This window comes from Schistocerca piceifrons, chromosome 1 (genome assembly GCF_021461385.2).
Source record: "Schistocerca piceifrons isolate TAMUIC-IGC-003096 chromosome 1, iqSchPice1.1, whole genome shotgun sequence".
NCBI lineage: Eukaryota > Metazoa > Arthropoda > Insecta > Orthoptera > Acrididae > Schistocerca > Schistocerca piceifrons.
In genome coordinates this window covers 395687787-395705057 of record NC_060138.1, presented here as the reverse complement: position 1 = coordinate 395705057, position 17271 = coordinate 395687787, and the positions used below count along the sequence as shown (strand labels likewise).

Below are 17271 nucleotides of genomic sequence, written 5' to 3'. Positions count from 1 at the left end.
ATTGGTACAGATTGTTCATTTTCCACTACTATATTTAAGATGTGTGCATGCATGTGTGTGCGTGTTTAAAAACCTATGTGAGAGTACTTTCTGTAGTATACTTGTGAGCAGCTTGATGGTTCAGTGATAAAAGTATAGGCTGTGGATCTGAAGGACTTAAGTTTGATCCTCAGTGAGTCCTAGGGTTTTTATCTGTTACGTATCACTTTTTTTACCTTTGGCAATGTTTGTTAATCTGAAGTCAAGTTGCACCCTGGTCTGGAATCCATGTTAAATTGTAGATGCCAGTATATGAGTAACTGGCTTGGTAGGCCACTTAAAAGGACGGATGGAGGCAACTGCATGCCATCCCCAATAGGAGCATACCTGGTAAAGCACTGTGCTGTTCAAACCAAACTTCATGTTGATGACAGCTTTGCTTTACTACTGTTTTAATGACAGTTTAGTGAACTTATAGCCCTGTAAAGAAATTGGGAAGAAAAAGAAAACATACAGGACTTATAAGAATATTTAAAGTAGTTTACCTGCATTTTGATATGTTATTGTGCATAAAAAAAATTATTTTCTTACTGTGTATTACAGAATGGTGTGTAAAATTTAGTGAGTTACCTGTGCCATAGTGCAATTTGCAATTTTGTTTAACTGTTCAAAGTCCTAATTGATTCTCACTTTTCTTTCAAATAGCTACATATTCCAACAACTACCAACTAAAATGATTACTTCCAGTTTTTAGTCATAAATGTTTATTTTTCTTACAGGCATGTGATTTGTTCCTGAAGCTGTGTTCTAGTATATTGAAAGCACAACTAAAACATGTTAAGCGAGAAGGAGCCACTGTACTTTATGTACGTCAGCTTGGAGGCATATTCTTCACAAACTTGGCTGATATGGCCCGTGAGTTTCTGCGTGCTTTTCCAAACTCACCGAGTTGCGCTTCAGGTACACCCATGCTATAACATATTCATTTTTTTACCAATCTGCTGTGGCTAGAAGAAATTTCTTGAGCTCTGTGTGGTGAATGCACATGCTGACAGAACGTGCGAACTTTTGTAAAACTCAACAGATTGGTTAACATTCAACAAAATAATTTTATTGGTAGGAACTGAGATATTGGAACTAGTCTTTTAAGTACAAGCAATCCAGATTATTAATATGTAAAATAAGTGAAAGGCAACCACTCACCTGTAGCAAACCAATGCATGGCGCACATAAAAGCATAACAGTAATCAGCATCCACCCTTGCTTCGAGGCCTTGGTCTTTTTCCAGCAAAGTAAACATTGTCCCCCACACAGTCACCCAAATGTGCACTCCCTCGACCACAAGACTGATTATTGATGATCGATTCTCGAAAGCAGTTTTGTGAGCTGATGGAGGTGTGGGAGGAGTAGGGCAGGACACAATTAGGGGGCTAGCAGGAAATAGGTGTTTGAACAGATGACACTGCCACCTCACAATAAGACAAAAGGAGTACAGAGAGTAGAGCGAAACAAGAGATAAGAGGAGGGAGAGGAGTTGAAGGGGAATGGTGGGTGGAGAAAAGGAAGATGGAGGTGAAGAGGTACAAAGGGATCGAAGGGTGAAGTGGTCAAGAACTAATCCTGTCACACCACTAAGCCAAAATGAAGTGTTTAAGTGAGTCCAGTTATGGGTTGTAATTGAACCAACTACACCAACAGTCTGTCACCTTGATATTCAAGAACACTTTTACCTTATTGAAGATTTATGGCTGCCCTCTAGCTCTTTCTTGATGCAGTGGAACTGCTATGCAGTGCCACTAATCATTTTGTGGGACTTTGTTTCCTGCAACAGAGGGCCTTAGGGCTGTAAGAGAGTTCGCATCTCTGCCAACTCACTACAAAATGACCAGAATGGCACAAATATCTTTTTAGAGAACTCTTTTGTATGGTGTTATTCTCGTATTCAATATTTACAATGTTTGGTGACACATCTCTTATTATTCAGAACAAAATGCCTGAAGTGAAGCTCAGAACAGCATATAAGAGAATGACATTCGCCCCACAGCTTCTAGCAATGACCTTTCACCTCCCCCCTTCCCCCCCCCCCCCCCTCTCCCAGTAGAGGTGCTTTCTCTGTACCTTCCAAAACACTGCCAAGCTATAGGGCACATGAAGGCTCTCGACAGCATTGCCCCTTGATGATGGCCTGTGCTCATGCTACTCACACCTTCTCAGGAACTCGAACCCAGATTTCCCATTTTACTTGAGTTGTTGCCTGAGCTGCTTCGGCTATCCAAGCATGACTCATGATTAGACTCAAACTTCCACACGTCATCATCCACGTGTCATACCTGTATTCATATATCCCATTAATGTTGTTCCCATGTATGGGGAACATTTTATTTGTAAGTCACCGGCTAAATAACAGCCAATAAATATGAAATTCCAGAGCCTGTGTTGTGAAGAAGTATGGTGCAATGTTCATTTGAATGTGCATGTGTTTCTAAAGGAAGAGGTACTGCAGCTACTACAGCTGCAATGAAAGGCATGTAGTGTATTTGCATCAGTGAATATGAACCTCATCCAGCTGTATAAAGGAATGATGACATTGGAAATTTGTACCAGACTGGAACTCGAACCTGGATTTCCCACTTTATACAAGCATTCACCTTACCTTCAGGACCGACCCAAACTCCCATATGTAGCATTTGTCCATATCTTGTAAGGCTTGCATACATGCTGCGAGATTCCTGCCAAAGAGGTACATTTGATATGATCATCATTTTAACCCATCAAGGCATGTAATGCTTATTATGTAATTGCACAGTGTCTATGTTGACAATTCATATGAAACAATGGTCCTTCAGACATTCATGCGTGCATTATCTGGCAGGAATCAGATAGTTTGTGTGCGGGTATCACAAGATCTGGGTAAGTGTGACATTTGGAAGTTTTGGTTGCTCCTGAAGACGCGCTCAGATAGCCGAAGTGGTTAAGGCAACTGCTCGCATAAAGTGGGAAATCAGGGTTCAAGTCCCATTCCAGCACAAATTTTCATTGTTGTCATTCCATTACACAGCTGGAGGAGGTTCAAATTCGCAACTGCGAGTACATTTAATATCTTTCACAGCAGTTGTAGTTGTTGCAATGCCTGTCCCTTCATATACATACGTACATACATGTATATACATATATCTAAAAACTGGCGTTCTACGGATCGGAGCGTGGAATGTCAGATCCCTTAATCGGGCAGGTAGGTTAGAAAATTTAAAAAGGGAAATGGATAGGTTGAAGTTAGATATAGTGGGAATTAGTGAAGTTTGGTGGCAGGAGGAACAAGACTTCTGGTCAGGTGACTACAGGGTTATAAACACAAAATCAAATAGGGGTAATTCAGGAGTAGGTTTAATAATGAATAGGAAAATAGGAATGCGGGTAAGCTACTACAAACAGCATAATGAAGGCATTATTGTGACCAAGATAGATACGAAGCCCACACCTACTACAGTAGTACAAGTTTATATGCCAACTAGCTCTGCAGATGACGAAGAAATTGAAGAAATGTATGATCAAATAAAAGAAATTATTCAGATTGTGAAGGGAGACGAAAATTTAATAGTCATGGGTGACTGGAATTCGAGTGTAGGAAAAGGGAGAGAAGGAAACATAGTAGGTGAATATGGATTGGGGGACAGAAATGAAAGAGGAAGCCGCCTGGTAGAATTTTGCACAGAGCACAACATAATCATAACTAACACTTGGTTTAAGAATCATGAAAGAAGGTTGTATACATGGAAGAACCCTGGAGATACTAAAAGGTATCAGATAGATTATATAATGGTAAGACAGAGATTTAGGAACCAGGTTTTAAATTGTAAGACATTTCCAGGGGCAGATGTGGACTCTGACCACAATCTATTGGTTATGACCTGTAGATTAAAACTGAAGAAACTGCAAAAAGGTGGGAATTTAAGGAGATGGGACCTGGATAAACTAAAAGAACCAGAGGTTGTACAGAGATTCAGGGAGAGCATAAGGGAGCAATTGACAGGAATGGGGGAAATAAATACAGTAGAAGAAGAATGGGTAGCTTTGAGGGATGAAGTAGTGAAGGCAGCAGAGGATCAAGTAGGTATAAAGACGAGGGCTAGTAGAAATCCTTGGGTAACAGAAGAAATATTGAATTTAATTGATGAAAGGAGAAAATATAAAAATGCAGTAAGTGAAACAGGCAAAAAGGAATACAAACGTCTCAAAAATGAGATCGACAGGAAGTGCAAAATGGCTAAGCAGGAATGGCTAGAGGACAAATGTAAGGATGTAGAGGCCTATCTCACTAGGGGTAAGATAGATACCGCCTACAGGAAAATTAAAGAGACCTTTGGAGATAAGAGAACGACTTGTATGAATATCAAGAGCTCAGATGGAAACCCAGTTCTAAGCAAAGAAGGGAAAGCAGAAAGGTGGAAGGAGTATATAGAGGGTCTATACAAGGGCGATGTACTTGAGGACAATATTATGGAAATGGAAAAGGATGTAGATGAAGATGAAATTGGAGATACGATACTGCGTGAAGAGTTTGACAGAGCACTGAAAGACCTGAGTCGAAACAAGGCCCCCGGAGTAGACAATATTCCATTGGAACTACTGACGGCCGTGGGAGAGCCAGTCCTGACAAAACTCTACCATCTGGTGAGCAAGATGTATGAAACAGGCGAAATACCCTCAGACTTCAAGAAGAATATAATAATTCCAATCCCAAAGAAAGCAGGTGTTGACAGATGTGAAAATTACCGAACTATCAGCTTAATAAGTCACAGCTGCAAAATACTAACACGAATTCTTTACAGACGAATGGAAAAACTAGTAGAAGCCAACCTCGGGGAAGATCAGTTTGGATTCCGTACAAACACTGGAACACGTGAGGCAGTACTGACCTTACGACTTATCTTAGAAGAAAGATTAAGGAAAGGCAAACCTACGTTTCTACCATTTGTAGACTTAGAGAAAGCTTTTGACAATGTTGACTGGAATACTCTCTTTCAAATTCTAAAGGTGGCAGGGGTAAAATACAGGGAGCGAAAGGCTATTTACAATTTGTACAGAAACCAGATGGCAGTTATAAGAGTCGAGGGACATGAAAGGGAAGCAGTGGTTGGGAAGGGAGTAAGACAGGGTTGTAGCCTGTCCCCGATGTTGTTCAATCTGTATATTGAGCAAGCAGTAAAGGAAACAAAAGAAAAATTCGGAGTAGGTATTAAAATTCATGGAGAAGAAATAAAAACTTTGAGGTTCGCCGATGACATTGTAATTCTGTCAGAGACAGCAAAGGACTTGGAAGAGCAGTTGAATGGAATGGACAGTGTCTTGAAAGGAGGATATAAGATGAACATCAACAAAAGCAAAACAAGGATAATGGAATGTAGTCTAATTAAGTCGGGTGATGCTGAGGGAATTAGATTAGGAAATGAGACACTTAAAGTAGTAAAGGAGTTTTGCTATTTGGGGAGCAAAATAACTGATGATGGTCGAAGTAGAGAGGATATAAAATGTAGGCTGGCAATGGCAAGGAAAGCGTTTCTGAAGAGGAGAAATTTGTTAACATCCAGTATTGATTTAAGTGTGAGGAAGTCATTTCTGAAAGTATTCGTATGGAGTGTAGCCATGTATGGAAGTGAAACATGGACGATAAATAGTTTGGACAAGAAGAGAATAGAAGCTTTCGAAATGTGGTGCTACAGAAGAATGCTGAAGATTAGATGGGTAGATCACATAACTAATGAGGAAGTATTGAATAGGATTGGGGAGAAGAGAAGTTTGTGGCACAACTTGACCAGAAGAAGGGATCGGTTGGTAGGACATGTTCTGAGGCATCAAGGGATCACCAATTTAGTATTGGAGGGCAGCGTGGAGGGTAAAAATCGTAGGGGGAGACCAAGAGATGAATACACTAAGCAGATTCAGAAGGATGTAGGTTGCAGTAGGTACTGGGAGATGAAAAAGCTTGCACAGGATAGAGTAGCATGGAGAGCTGCATCAAACCAGTCTCAGGACTGAAGACCACAACAACAACAACATATCTAAAAACAAAGAAGATGTGACTTACCAAACGAAAGCACTGGCAGGTTGATAGACACACAAACAATCACAAACATACACACAAAATTCTGCAACCAATGGTTGCTTCATCAGGAAAGAGGGAAGGAGAGGGAAAGACGAAAGGATGTGGGTTTTAAGGGAGAGGGTAAGGAGTCATTCCAATCCCGGGAGCGGAAAGACTTACCTTTGGGGGAAAAAAGGACAGATATACACTCGCATACACACACATATCCATCCACACATACACAGACACAAGCAGACATTTGTAAAGGCAAAGAGTTTGGGCAGAGATGTCAGTCGAGGCGGAAGTACATAGGCAAAGATGATGTTGAATGACAGGTGAGGTATGAGCGGCGGCAACTTGAAATTAGCGGAGGTTGAGGCCTGGCTGGTAACGAGAAGAGAGGATATACTGAAGGGTAAGTTCCCATTTCCGGAGTTCTGAGAGGTTGGTGTTAGTGGGAAGCATCCAGATAACCCAGACGTTGTAACACTGTGCCAAGATGTGCTGGCCGTGCACCAAGGCATGTTTAGCCACAGGGTGATCCTCATTACCAACAAACACTGTCTGCCTGTGTCCATTCATGCGAATGGACAGTTTGTTGCTAGTCATTCCCACATAGAAAGCTTCACAGTGTAGGCAGGTCAGTTGGTAAATCACGTGGGTGCTTTCACACATGGCTCTGCCTTTGATCGTGTACATCTTCTGGGTTACAGGACTGGAGTAGGTGGTGGTGGGAGGGTGCATGGGACAGGTTTTACTCTGGGGCGGTTACAAGGGTAGGAGTCAGAGGGTAGGGAAGGTGGTTTGGGGACTTCATAGGGATGAACTAAGAGGTTACGAAGGTTAGTTGGACGGCAGAAAGACACTCTTGGTGGAGTGGGGAGGATTTCATGAAGGATGGATCTCATTTCAGGGCAGGATTTGAGGAAGTCGTATCCCTGCTGGAGAGCCACATTCAGAGTCTGATCCAGTCCCGGAAAGTATCCTGTCACAAGTGGGGCACTTTTGGGGTTCTTCTGTGGGAGGTCCTGGGTTTGACGGGATGAGGAAGTGGCTCTGGTTATTTGCTTCTGTACCAGGTCGACAGGGTAGTTGCGGGATGCGAAAGCTGTTTTCAGGTTGTTGGTGTAATGGTTCAAGGCTTCCAGACTGGAGCAGATTCGTTTGCCATGAAGACCTTGGCTGTAGGGAAGGGACCGTTTGATGTGGAATGGGTGGCAGCTGTCATAATGGAGGTGCTGTTGTTTGTTTGTGGGCTTGATGTGGACGGATGTGTGAAGCTGGCCATTGGACAGGTGGAGGTCAACGTCAAGGAAAGTGGCATGAGATTTGTAGTAGGGCCAGGTGAATCTGATGGAACCAAAGGAGTTGAGGTTGGAGAGGAAATTCTGGAGTTGTTCTTCACTGTGGGTCCAGATCATGAAGATGTCATCAATAAATCTGTACCAAACTTTGGGTTGGCAGGCCTGGGTAACCAAGAAGGCTTCCTCTAAGCGAGCCATAAATAGGTTGGTGTACGAGGGGGCCATCCCGGTACCCATGGCTGTTCCCTTTAGTTGTTGGTATGTCTGGCCTTCGAAAGTGAAGAAGTTGTGGGTCAGGATGAAGCTGGCTAGGTAATGAGGAAAGAGGTTTTAGGTAGGGTGGCAGGTGATCGGCGTGAAAGGAAGTGCTCCACCGCAGCGAGGCTCTGGACGTGCGGAATATTTGTGTATAGGGAAGTGGCATCAATGGTTACAAAGATGGTTTCCGGGGGTAACAGATTGGGTAAGGATTCCAGGCGTTCGAGAAAGTGGTTGGTGTCTTTGATGAAGGATGGGAGACTGCATGTAATGGGTTGAAGGTGTTGATCTACGTAGGCAGAGATACGTTCTGTGGGGGCTTGGTAACCAGCTACAATGGGGCGGCCGGGATGATTGGGTTTGTGTATTTTAGGAAGAAGGTAGAAGGTAGGGGTGCGGGGTGTCGGTGGGGTCGGGAGGTTGATGGAGTCAGGGTAAAGGTTTTGTAGGGGGCCTAAGGTTCTGAGGATTCCTTGAAGCTCCGCCTGGACATCAGGAATGGGATTACCTTGGCAAACTTTGTAAGTAGTGTTGTCTGAAAGCTGACGCAGTCCCTCAGCCACATACTCCCGACGATCAAGTACCACGGTCGTGGAACCCTTGTCCGCCGGAAGAATGATGATGGATCGGTCAGCCTTCAGATCACGGATGGCCTGGGATTCAGCAGTGGTGATGTTGGGAGTAGGATTAAGGTTTTTTTAAGAAGGATTGAGAGGCAAGGCTGGAAGTGAGAAATTCATGGAAGGTTTGGAGAGGGTGATTTTGAGGAAGAGGAGGTGGGTCCCGCTGTGACGGAGGACGGAACTGTTCCAGGCAGGGTTCAATTTGGATAGTGTCTTGGGAAGTTGGATCATTAGGAGTAGGATTAGGATCGTTTTTCTTCGTGGCAAAGTGATATTTCCAGCAGAGAGTACGAGTGTAGGACAATAAATCTTTGACGAGGACTGTTTGGTTGAATCTGGGAGTGGGGCTTAAAGTGAGGCCTTTGGATAGGACAGAATTTTGTGTGTATGTTTGTGTTTCAATCAACCTGCCAGTGCTTTCGTTTGGTAAGTCACATCTTCTTTGTTTTTAGATATATTTTTCCCACGTGGAATGTTTCCCTCTATTATATTCATGCATCTCTGAAGGAACATTGCATCATACTTCATCACAACACAGGCACTGAAATTTTGTATTTGTTATTTTCAAGGGGTTACATCAAGGACTGCCTGTACACAGTGCCAATCAGTGACATCGCTGTTCTAAGTGCACAGGTCAATGAAGCAGTCAGAATTGTTGATGCAGTAATGCTGGCCTGTACACGAGCAGAACTCAAATATCGCCTTTATGTTCTTTGAGTGACAAGTGGGGGAAATATTAAAATTCTGGCACAACAGAAAACAACTTTTAAAGCTGCTAAATGTTTTTATAAATACCATGATGGTGTGTCTGTAACAGTTTTCAAGTTATGGTATTTTGAAATATTAACAGGGCTTTACAAACACCCGTATATATTAGAAAGCAAACACAGATGAAAAGTGGGCTTCAACCACAAAATTAACTGAATAAAATATTCTTAGTCTTCAAATCACAATAGAGCTGTCACTGCAATGTCATTGGGAGTAGAAACCACTGACTGTCAGTGGTTTTTACTTCTGATAATGACGATGGCGAGAGCTGTCAAAAGCTCGAGTGTTTTAGCCAAAGTGACACTGCTTGAAATGAAATAATTTTATACAGGCATGCCCAAATAGCAGACTCAGGGGACACAAGATGAATTATTAGACAGTTTTTGACTTTTGTAGTCCTGTCTTCCTCAGTTGTGTGTAATATTGGACAGTTGTTTATTTTAAGGTGATGAGGAATGAACTAACACAAAAAGATAACAATAAAAACCTATGTTCCTGACTTTATTTGTAACTAAAATATTTAATCATGTTGGGCAGGATCAACCCCCAACCGTTGTCTTAGAAAAGGGTTTTGTATGTATTAATTGGGGCGGTGTTCCTTTTTTCCTCCTTCAGTTTGTGTGTTAATTTAAGTATGTAATAATTGGCATTGTCTCTCCAAACATAGTTTATAATAAAGCTCTTCTGATAGTGCTAGTAAGTACCTAGAACATACACCTAAAATATTCTTGAATATTCCTCTATTCTACTGACATTTTTGTATTTATTTGCAGCATTTGTGGTCTGGGCAAGTTCTGAGCTCACTTTATTCACATCTCATCTTATAAAGCAGGTTTTCATGCCACAGTCTGCTATAACAAGCCTTGCAGAAAGTGTAACTTGCATCAGAGGCCAGTGTGACCAGGTAAGTTGCTGTAGAATTTTTTTTAGATCAGTGTAGCAATAAACTTGAATTACATAAGTAATTAGATGATAATAATAATATTAGTTGATAATTAATTTTGAGTTTTGTCGAGTCTTGTACCACAAGGAAAAGCATGAGAGAGGATGTTGTTATGGAAGGCCGGTATCCTCTTTCTACAACACAAATGCACACGTGTATTAATACAGTTCTTTATTAACATGAATTGTTTACTTTACTTTACTTGAATAGAGTCCATGTGTTGTGGTACAAGCTCATCAGTAATAGTCCTCTTGCAGACTGATGTGAAGTACAATTCTGGTTGAGGTAAACTAGTCCCGCTATAGTCACTAATCTGGTTGCTGTCTACTGTCGTAACCTGTGAGTAAACTGACAGATGCCAAACTGGATGATTGAATGAGACTGAGTGATTGAAGTGAGTGCCTTCCGGTCTGCAGTGGTGGCCTAAATACATGCTGTCGAGAGGGCATTGGCAGCATTTTGCTTGTGGGTGTCTCTCTGACCTCTCCCATGATAGCCGTGCTTGATCCAGTGCCTACTAATCGATCTTGGCACTTAATCTTTGCCGACCGATGTGCTGGTGATAGCTTATGCCAGGAGCCGTGACTGTGGAGGATGGCATACTTCCGACCATACCCCGCCATCTGGCTTGAGAGGCAACAGGAACATCCTCTGGAAAACTGCTGCCTTGGCACGACAGCGACCATTGGGCCGGCAAGGGGGGATGGTGAAGGTGAGTGCGCATTGCCCATCTGCTCCTCCTGGGGTGCCATGGTGTCACCAGTGGGGGGGGCTGCGAAGGCCCCACAGTCCCGTGCACCCATAAATCTGGTGGAACAAAAGCTGGTGGCAATGCTGCAAACCTTTGGGCTCTGCAATCGAGTACATAAAAGAGCCAATGCATTCCTGGATCACACCTGTTTCCCAGTGACCACGGTTGCCAACAACTGTGAAAAGAGCAGGATTGTGCAGTGCAAAGTGATACTTGTGGATTATTGGTGGCGGTGGATGCTGCGGTGGGTGTAGCAAAGGTAGCAGCGTCCAATGGTGGCGGCCGTGCATAAGTTCCACTGGTAATGGTCCATCTTGTGGGTAGGGAGCAATGGGAGGCAAGAAAAAGTTGCAGCGCCTGTTCCCAAGTGTGGGTGGAGTGAAGCTTGGGTATCTGTTGTTTAAAAGTGCATATGAAACATTCTGCTTCTCCGTTGGACTGGGAGTAAAACGGAGCAATTGTTAGATGACAAATGCCATTTCATTCACAAAAATGTTCAAAATTGCGTGAAGTGAACTGTGGTCTGTTGTCCAACATAAGTACTGCTGGCAAACCTTCTTTGCAAAGTATGAAGGACTGTGCTTGAATGGTGCTATAGGATGTGGTAGAAGCCATAGGCACTGCAAATGGGAGGTTGCTAAAAGAGTCTACCACTATGATCCAACAAGTGTTCCAAAATGGTTCTTCAACGTCTATGGCACTTGTTACCATGGGGATAGTCTTAGGCCAAGCTGAGAATGCCTGTGGTGGAGCGGATTGGTTTTCTGCACATGCGCGAGACTGTGATGTCATCTGTTCAATGTGGGCATCCATGCCCTGCCAAATACAGTGGTGGTGCGCTAACTGTTTAGTGCAAATAATTCCCAAATGTCCTTGGTGAAACAGTTGTAACACATCCTTTTGCAACACTGTGGGAATAAGCACACGCGATTGTCCTCTGTCATTTTGAACTAGAATCTCACACTGTTGAACTGAAAGGTTATGCTGACATGCAAAATATTGGCGTACAACTGAGTTCTGGATACTATTCAATGAACGAAGCCAAGACATGTGAATGTAACGCAACAAAATCCTGAGAGCACGGTCTGCTTCCAAGGCCTGTGCTATTTTTTGTAGTGCAATGGAAAAGATTCCAGCAATTCAGAGCCCTGTTGATTTGGCAACAAGATGCAGCAGAATCAGAGTCTGGGCCAATCGGAAGGCGAGACAGGGCGTCTGCATTGCCATTCTTCGCTGTAGGTATGTTCACAATTTCATACAGACATTGCGAAAGTAACAAAGCCCAACATTGCAATTTTTGAGCAGTGCACGTAGGAACTGGCTTTGACAGATGAAACAAGGCCTGCAAAGGCTTGTGATCTGCACTAAATGGAACTTGCGACCAAACAGATAGTAATAGAATTTTGTCACACCATATACAATAGCAGGAGATGCTCTTTCAATCAGTGAATAATTGAGCTGAGTTTGAGTTAACAACTTTGAACCAAAAGCAGTAGGTGTGTCTTAGGCATCAATTCTGTGTGAAAGCACAGCCCCAATTCCATAGAAAGTAGCATTGTCTTGCAAAACTACTGGCTTGGCATGGTCAAAATGCACTAAAAATCTGTCACTGAGCAAGGCATTTTTGAGTTTTTCAAATGCATCTTGACACTCTTTGGTACACACAAAAGGCACATTTTCAGATGCAAGCGATGCAATGGAGCTGCCATCTGAGCGGCATTCGGTATGAATCAAATGTAGTTCATCATCACACCTAGTACTGACTGCAGTTCAGACACGTTGCGAGGAACATGCAGATCATGGATCACAAGCAAATGAGACTGGAGGGGGATGCTCACTGCGACTGTCCATCACATGACTTAAGTAGTGTAGTTCAGTTTGAAAAAAGTCACACTTTTCGAGACGACACTTGAGTCCTGCTTCTGACACCACTCGAAGAAGAGTATACAAATTGTTGATGTGTTCCTTTGGTGTTTGACCTGAGATGACAGTATCATCAAGGTAGTTTGAAAAAAAAAATTGCACTTTTGCCATCAGCTGTTACAAAGGTGGCAGGTGCGGAAGCTCTGCCGAAGAGCAAATGTAAATACTTGAACAGTCCTAAGTATTTATTCACAACAAACACTTACTGTTATTCTTCATACAATGTAATTTGCAAGTAGGCTTCATGCAAATCTGTCTTAGAAAAGTAATGTCCTGCACCAAGCCTGTCCGTGAGTTCCTCAGGGCGAGGTAACAGATAAGTGTCAACCACTGTCTGTGGGTTGACTGTAGGCTTGAGGTCAACACAAATGCAAATGCAACCAGAAGGCTTAGGCAAGAAAATGAGAGGACTTTCCCAGTGACTAGCTTGAGTGGGAGCACTTACACCATTATTTTGCAATTCTTTCAATTCACTGGCTACTTTGTTTCTTAAAGTAATTGGAACGGGGCAGGCCCGGAAAAACTTAGGCTGTGCCTTTTCTTTCAGTGTTACAGGTACTAGAGACTTATTAGCTTTTCCCATTCCTTTTGAAAATAGTTCAGAAAATTCTTTAAGCAAGCTAGCTACACTATCTTTTGGTTCAAAAGCAGACACTGAAAGCTCGTTTTCTGGGATGCTAAGTGCAAACAAATCAAAGGCATCTGAACCAAATATGTTCTCACTGTCTCTTGATATCACTGTCCCAGTGTGAGATTTGTAAGTGGCAGGCAAACTACACTGTCCAAGCACTGGAATTTCCTGTCTGTTGTGAGCAGTGAGGTGTCATGCACACATGGGTTCATATTCCGTCCTTGTCGCCACTGTAGATTCTTGTACCACAAGGAAGAAAGGGAGAGGATGTTGTTATGGGTGGCTGGTATCCTCTTTCTACAACACATGTGGATTAATATGGTTCTTTATTTACTCAACTTGAATAGCGTCCATGTTTTGTGGTACTAGCTCATCAGTAGTAGTCCTCTTGCAGACTAATATAATGTCAATAAAACTAGTCCCACTATAGTCGCTAATCTGGTTGCTTTGTACTGTCGTAGCCTGTTATGAACTAAACCCACTCACTCTCTCACACATCCAGTTTGTATTTGTCTGTTTATGCACAGATCGGGTTTAGTTCGTCACAGGCTATGGCAGTAATTAGCGACCAGATTAGTGACTATTGCAGGTCTAGTTTTATTGACTTAACAACAGTCTGCAAGAGGACTATTACTGATGATCTTGTACCACAAAACGTGGACTCTATTCAAGTTAAGTAACAGCTACCTGTTCATGTAAATAAAGAATCATATTAGTCCATGTGCGCATTTGTGTTGTAGAAAGAGGATACCGGCCACAATAACAATATCCTCTCCCTTGCTTCCTTCGGGTACAAGACTCTCCAGATTTGAACCATGGACATTTCGAAAGTGTACAGAATTCTAATTCAGTGGAAAAAGAAAGGGGGGAGAAGCGAGACAAGGCTCATTGATCACTAAAACTACTCACAGTGCTAATTCGTCTGTTGTTATTCATTCTCACAAAAAATGCTGTTAGCGGTATCATTACTGTGTCTCCGGTAAGGCTTTCACTGGAAAATGCCAGAGAATTCATGGTCTTTCAGTATTGGTATGTACATCTGAGGATCTGTGCCTTCAGGAAACTGTTTTCAATGTATCTCCTCCTACTTCTTGAACTGATGGATTCCAGGTCACTACAAATAACATGATCTGAATTCTCTATATTCTCTGGTATCTTCACATGGAGGTGTTATCATTTTCTTGGTTTTTGTAACACACATTTCATTTTATTTTTTTGTTTAATTTATATAAAATAATGAGTGACAAAGTAAAAAAGTACATGCTTTCTCATTTGCATTTGCCTTGTATGTAAGAATATGCATGTTGCACTGAGATGAGAGGTGTAGATTAGACACTTTGATGTATAAAGACTAAGGGGTAGATGGATACTTTACAAATGAAACAGGCATTGAGCAGTGCACAAGCATGTAGAAGTGGTAAATTGGTCAACCTTTGTACAAAATGTTTTTAAGAGCTAAGACACACACACACACACACACACACACACACACACACACACACAGAGAGAGAGAAGAGAGAGAGAGAGAGAGAGAAAGAGAGAGAGAGAGAGAATGCACACATTTAAAGTTATCTCCTGATTCTGCACTATTACCTGAGTGGCTACAGCTTCAGGAGATAAAGGTTACGTACGCTTGAGGTTTATGTGTATGTTTCCAGTACTGAAGGTGGACTTGGTCTAAAAGGTAAACAATTTATTGACCCTTTGATTTTCCTGTCCATTGTCCATTACTTCCTTTATTTGATGACTTGTGAGCTAACCTCAGAAATTGTACTAATTGTAGTCTGTATTGGAGTCTCAGAACACACACAAACACACACACACACACACACACACACACACACACACACACACACACAGACACACACACACTACATGACAAAAAAAGTTGAAATATCCAGAAGGGAAGGAGAAAACAAACAAACTTCAGGGGACAAATAAATGGAGTGAAACTGAACTGGTGGAGAGACTATGTGACATTATTTCTGTAATTACAAAATCGAGCCAAATTTATAAAGACCTTGGCAGTATGAGCTCATTTATCAGTAGGACATTGCTGCCCTTCTGACCTGGATGCATGCACTTATTTGGTTGGAAAGGGTGTCACAAAGCTGTTGTATCCTCCCCGGAGGCAAGCTGGCACACAATTGTTGTAATTAGTCCTTGATATCGTTGATACTGGCACTGGGCCAGTGTTGATGGCTGAGCTGGTCCTGTACATTATCTATTGGGCACAGATCTGGGTCTTTTGCTGGCCATGAGAGCACCTCAGCACCATGCAGACAGCTCATAGAGACACCTGCTATGTGTGAACGAGGATTGTCCTGTTGAAAAATGGCACCACAGTCATGTTGCATGAGAGATAGCACACTAGCATGCAGGATGTCCTTGATGTGCTCTTGTGTCATACCAGCGGAAACCTGTGTAGTCATCGCTGATGGCTCCGAACACAATAACATCAAGAGTAACACCACTGTACCTTACCAAATCATTGCATGAATGAGGCCTCTTCTCGATATCGTCTTTCTGCTAGCTGATGTCGATCTTCCGGGATAGTGCAGAACCATGGTTCATTGCTGAACACCAAGTAATGCCATTCATCAGCAGTCTGTCTCTTCCTGGTCATGGCACCACTCCAAATGCAGCAATTTGTGTTGTGATTTTAGTGGCAGTATATGCATGGGACAGTAGTTTCCTAGTCTGCCTGCTGCTAGTCTCTGACCGATTATGTGTGACAGCACAGAGAATGTTTGAGGAAGTCCGTTACTAGTTCTTGGATAACAGACACATGTGTGAAGGGGTTACGATATGCTTGGTGCACATTATTGTGATCCTTCCTTACGGAGTACAGAAGCGGTCGACTGAAACCTTGGACATTCCCTTGCAGTCCACAACTGTCACATCCAAATGCCCCATAAATCTGGATATTGCACAATTTGACCAGTTGTTCAAAGCCTGTCACATCCTGATAATGCTGTCATGCTCCAGTATGCAGATCTCTGTGTCCATCACAGTGATCGCTCAACCTCACACCTCTTTTATAACCTACCATGCATGGTAACAACACTAAACATGAAGAACACTAATGCACTCTCACAATCGCTCTTATTTTTTGAGTGAATTTCAGCACTATGATAATTTATGTACCCACTAAGGGTGAGTAAATGTACTAAGTTAAATTGACAAATAAAACAATGGAAACTCCATGTTGAAATATCAGCATTATAAGGAAATAATAGACTGCTGTTCACCATAAAGATTACATGTTGATTCGCAGACAGACAGAACGACAGGACTGTTACATGTTTAGCTTTTGGCCGAAGCCTTCTTCAGAAAAGGAAACACACACACACATTTTCATTCACATAAGCAAACACCCCTCATGTGCACATGACTACCACCCCTGGCAGCTCTGACTGGAGTGCCATTCTGACCTGAATTGCTGGAGGTTGCAGTTGTGTGTGTGAGAGGTGTGGTTGTTTGTGTGAATGAATATGTGTGTGTGTGTGTGTGTGTGTGTGTGTGTGTGTGTGTGTGTGTGTTTCTTTACTTTTCTAAAGAAAGGTTTGTCCAGAAACTAAATGTGTAGAAGTCTTTCATTGTGCCTGTCTGCAACTCAACATACCATCTCTATGTTAAATTGATATCTGACCATGTCTTCTCACTCCTTAACTTATGTCAGGCAGTGTATGTATCTGTGACAAATCATTCTTTACCTGGCATGAAATACAGTGCTGTACTCCACCTCTCCACCCTGGCCTCCCTTTCTCTTGAAAGTAAAAATGCACTTATATTACAATGTACTACATGTTTGCTCATTACCCTCTGTCCAGTTTTTTCTTCTTCTCTCCAATGAGTAGATTCAATCCATTTAGTGTCATTTTGAATGGGTTGGAAAATACCAGTCTATAGCTGGCATATCCCCTTGGATACCAAAGATTTTCCAGCTATAAATTTCTGTATATATGGGAACAGGAGGAGGTAAAAGAGTGCCAAATCTGATTGAATA

General features: G+C 42.4%; 1 protein-coding gene across 3 annotated transcripts in view; it reads left to right on the top strand.

The window, feature by feature from the left end:
* LOC124787031 (exocyst complex component 8) overlaps positions 1–17271 on the top strand; it is a 111024-nt gene that overhangs the window by 58134 nt on the left and 35619 nt on the right. For all 3 annotated transcript variants that reach the window (XR_007015968.1, XM_047254307.1, XM_047254308.1), the window contains exons 9-10: positions 759–939; positions 9788–9918. Coding sequence is in view for 2 of the 3 variants with exons in the window: in XM_047254307.1 (XP_047110263.1) it covers positions 759–939; positions 9788–9918 (312 nt within the window). In the remaining variant the exon portion in view is untranslated. The remainder of the gene's footprint in view (positions 1–758; positions 940–9787; positions 9919–17271) is intronic.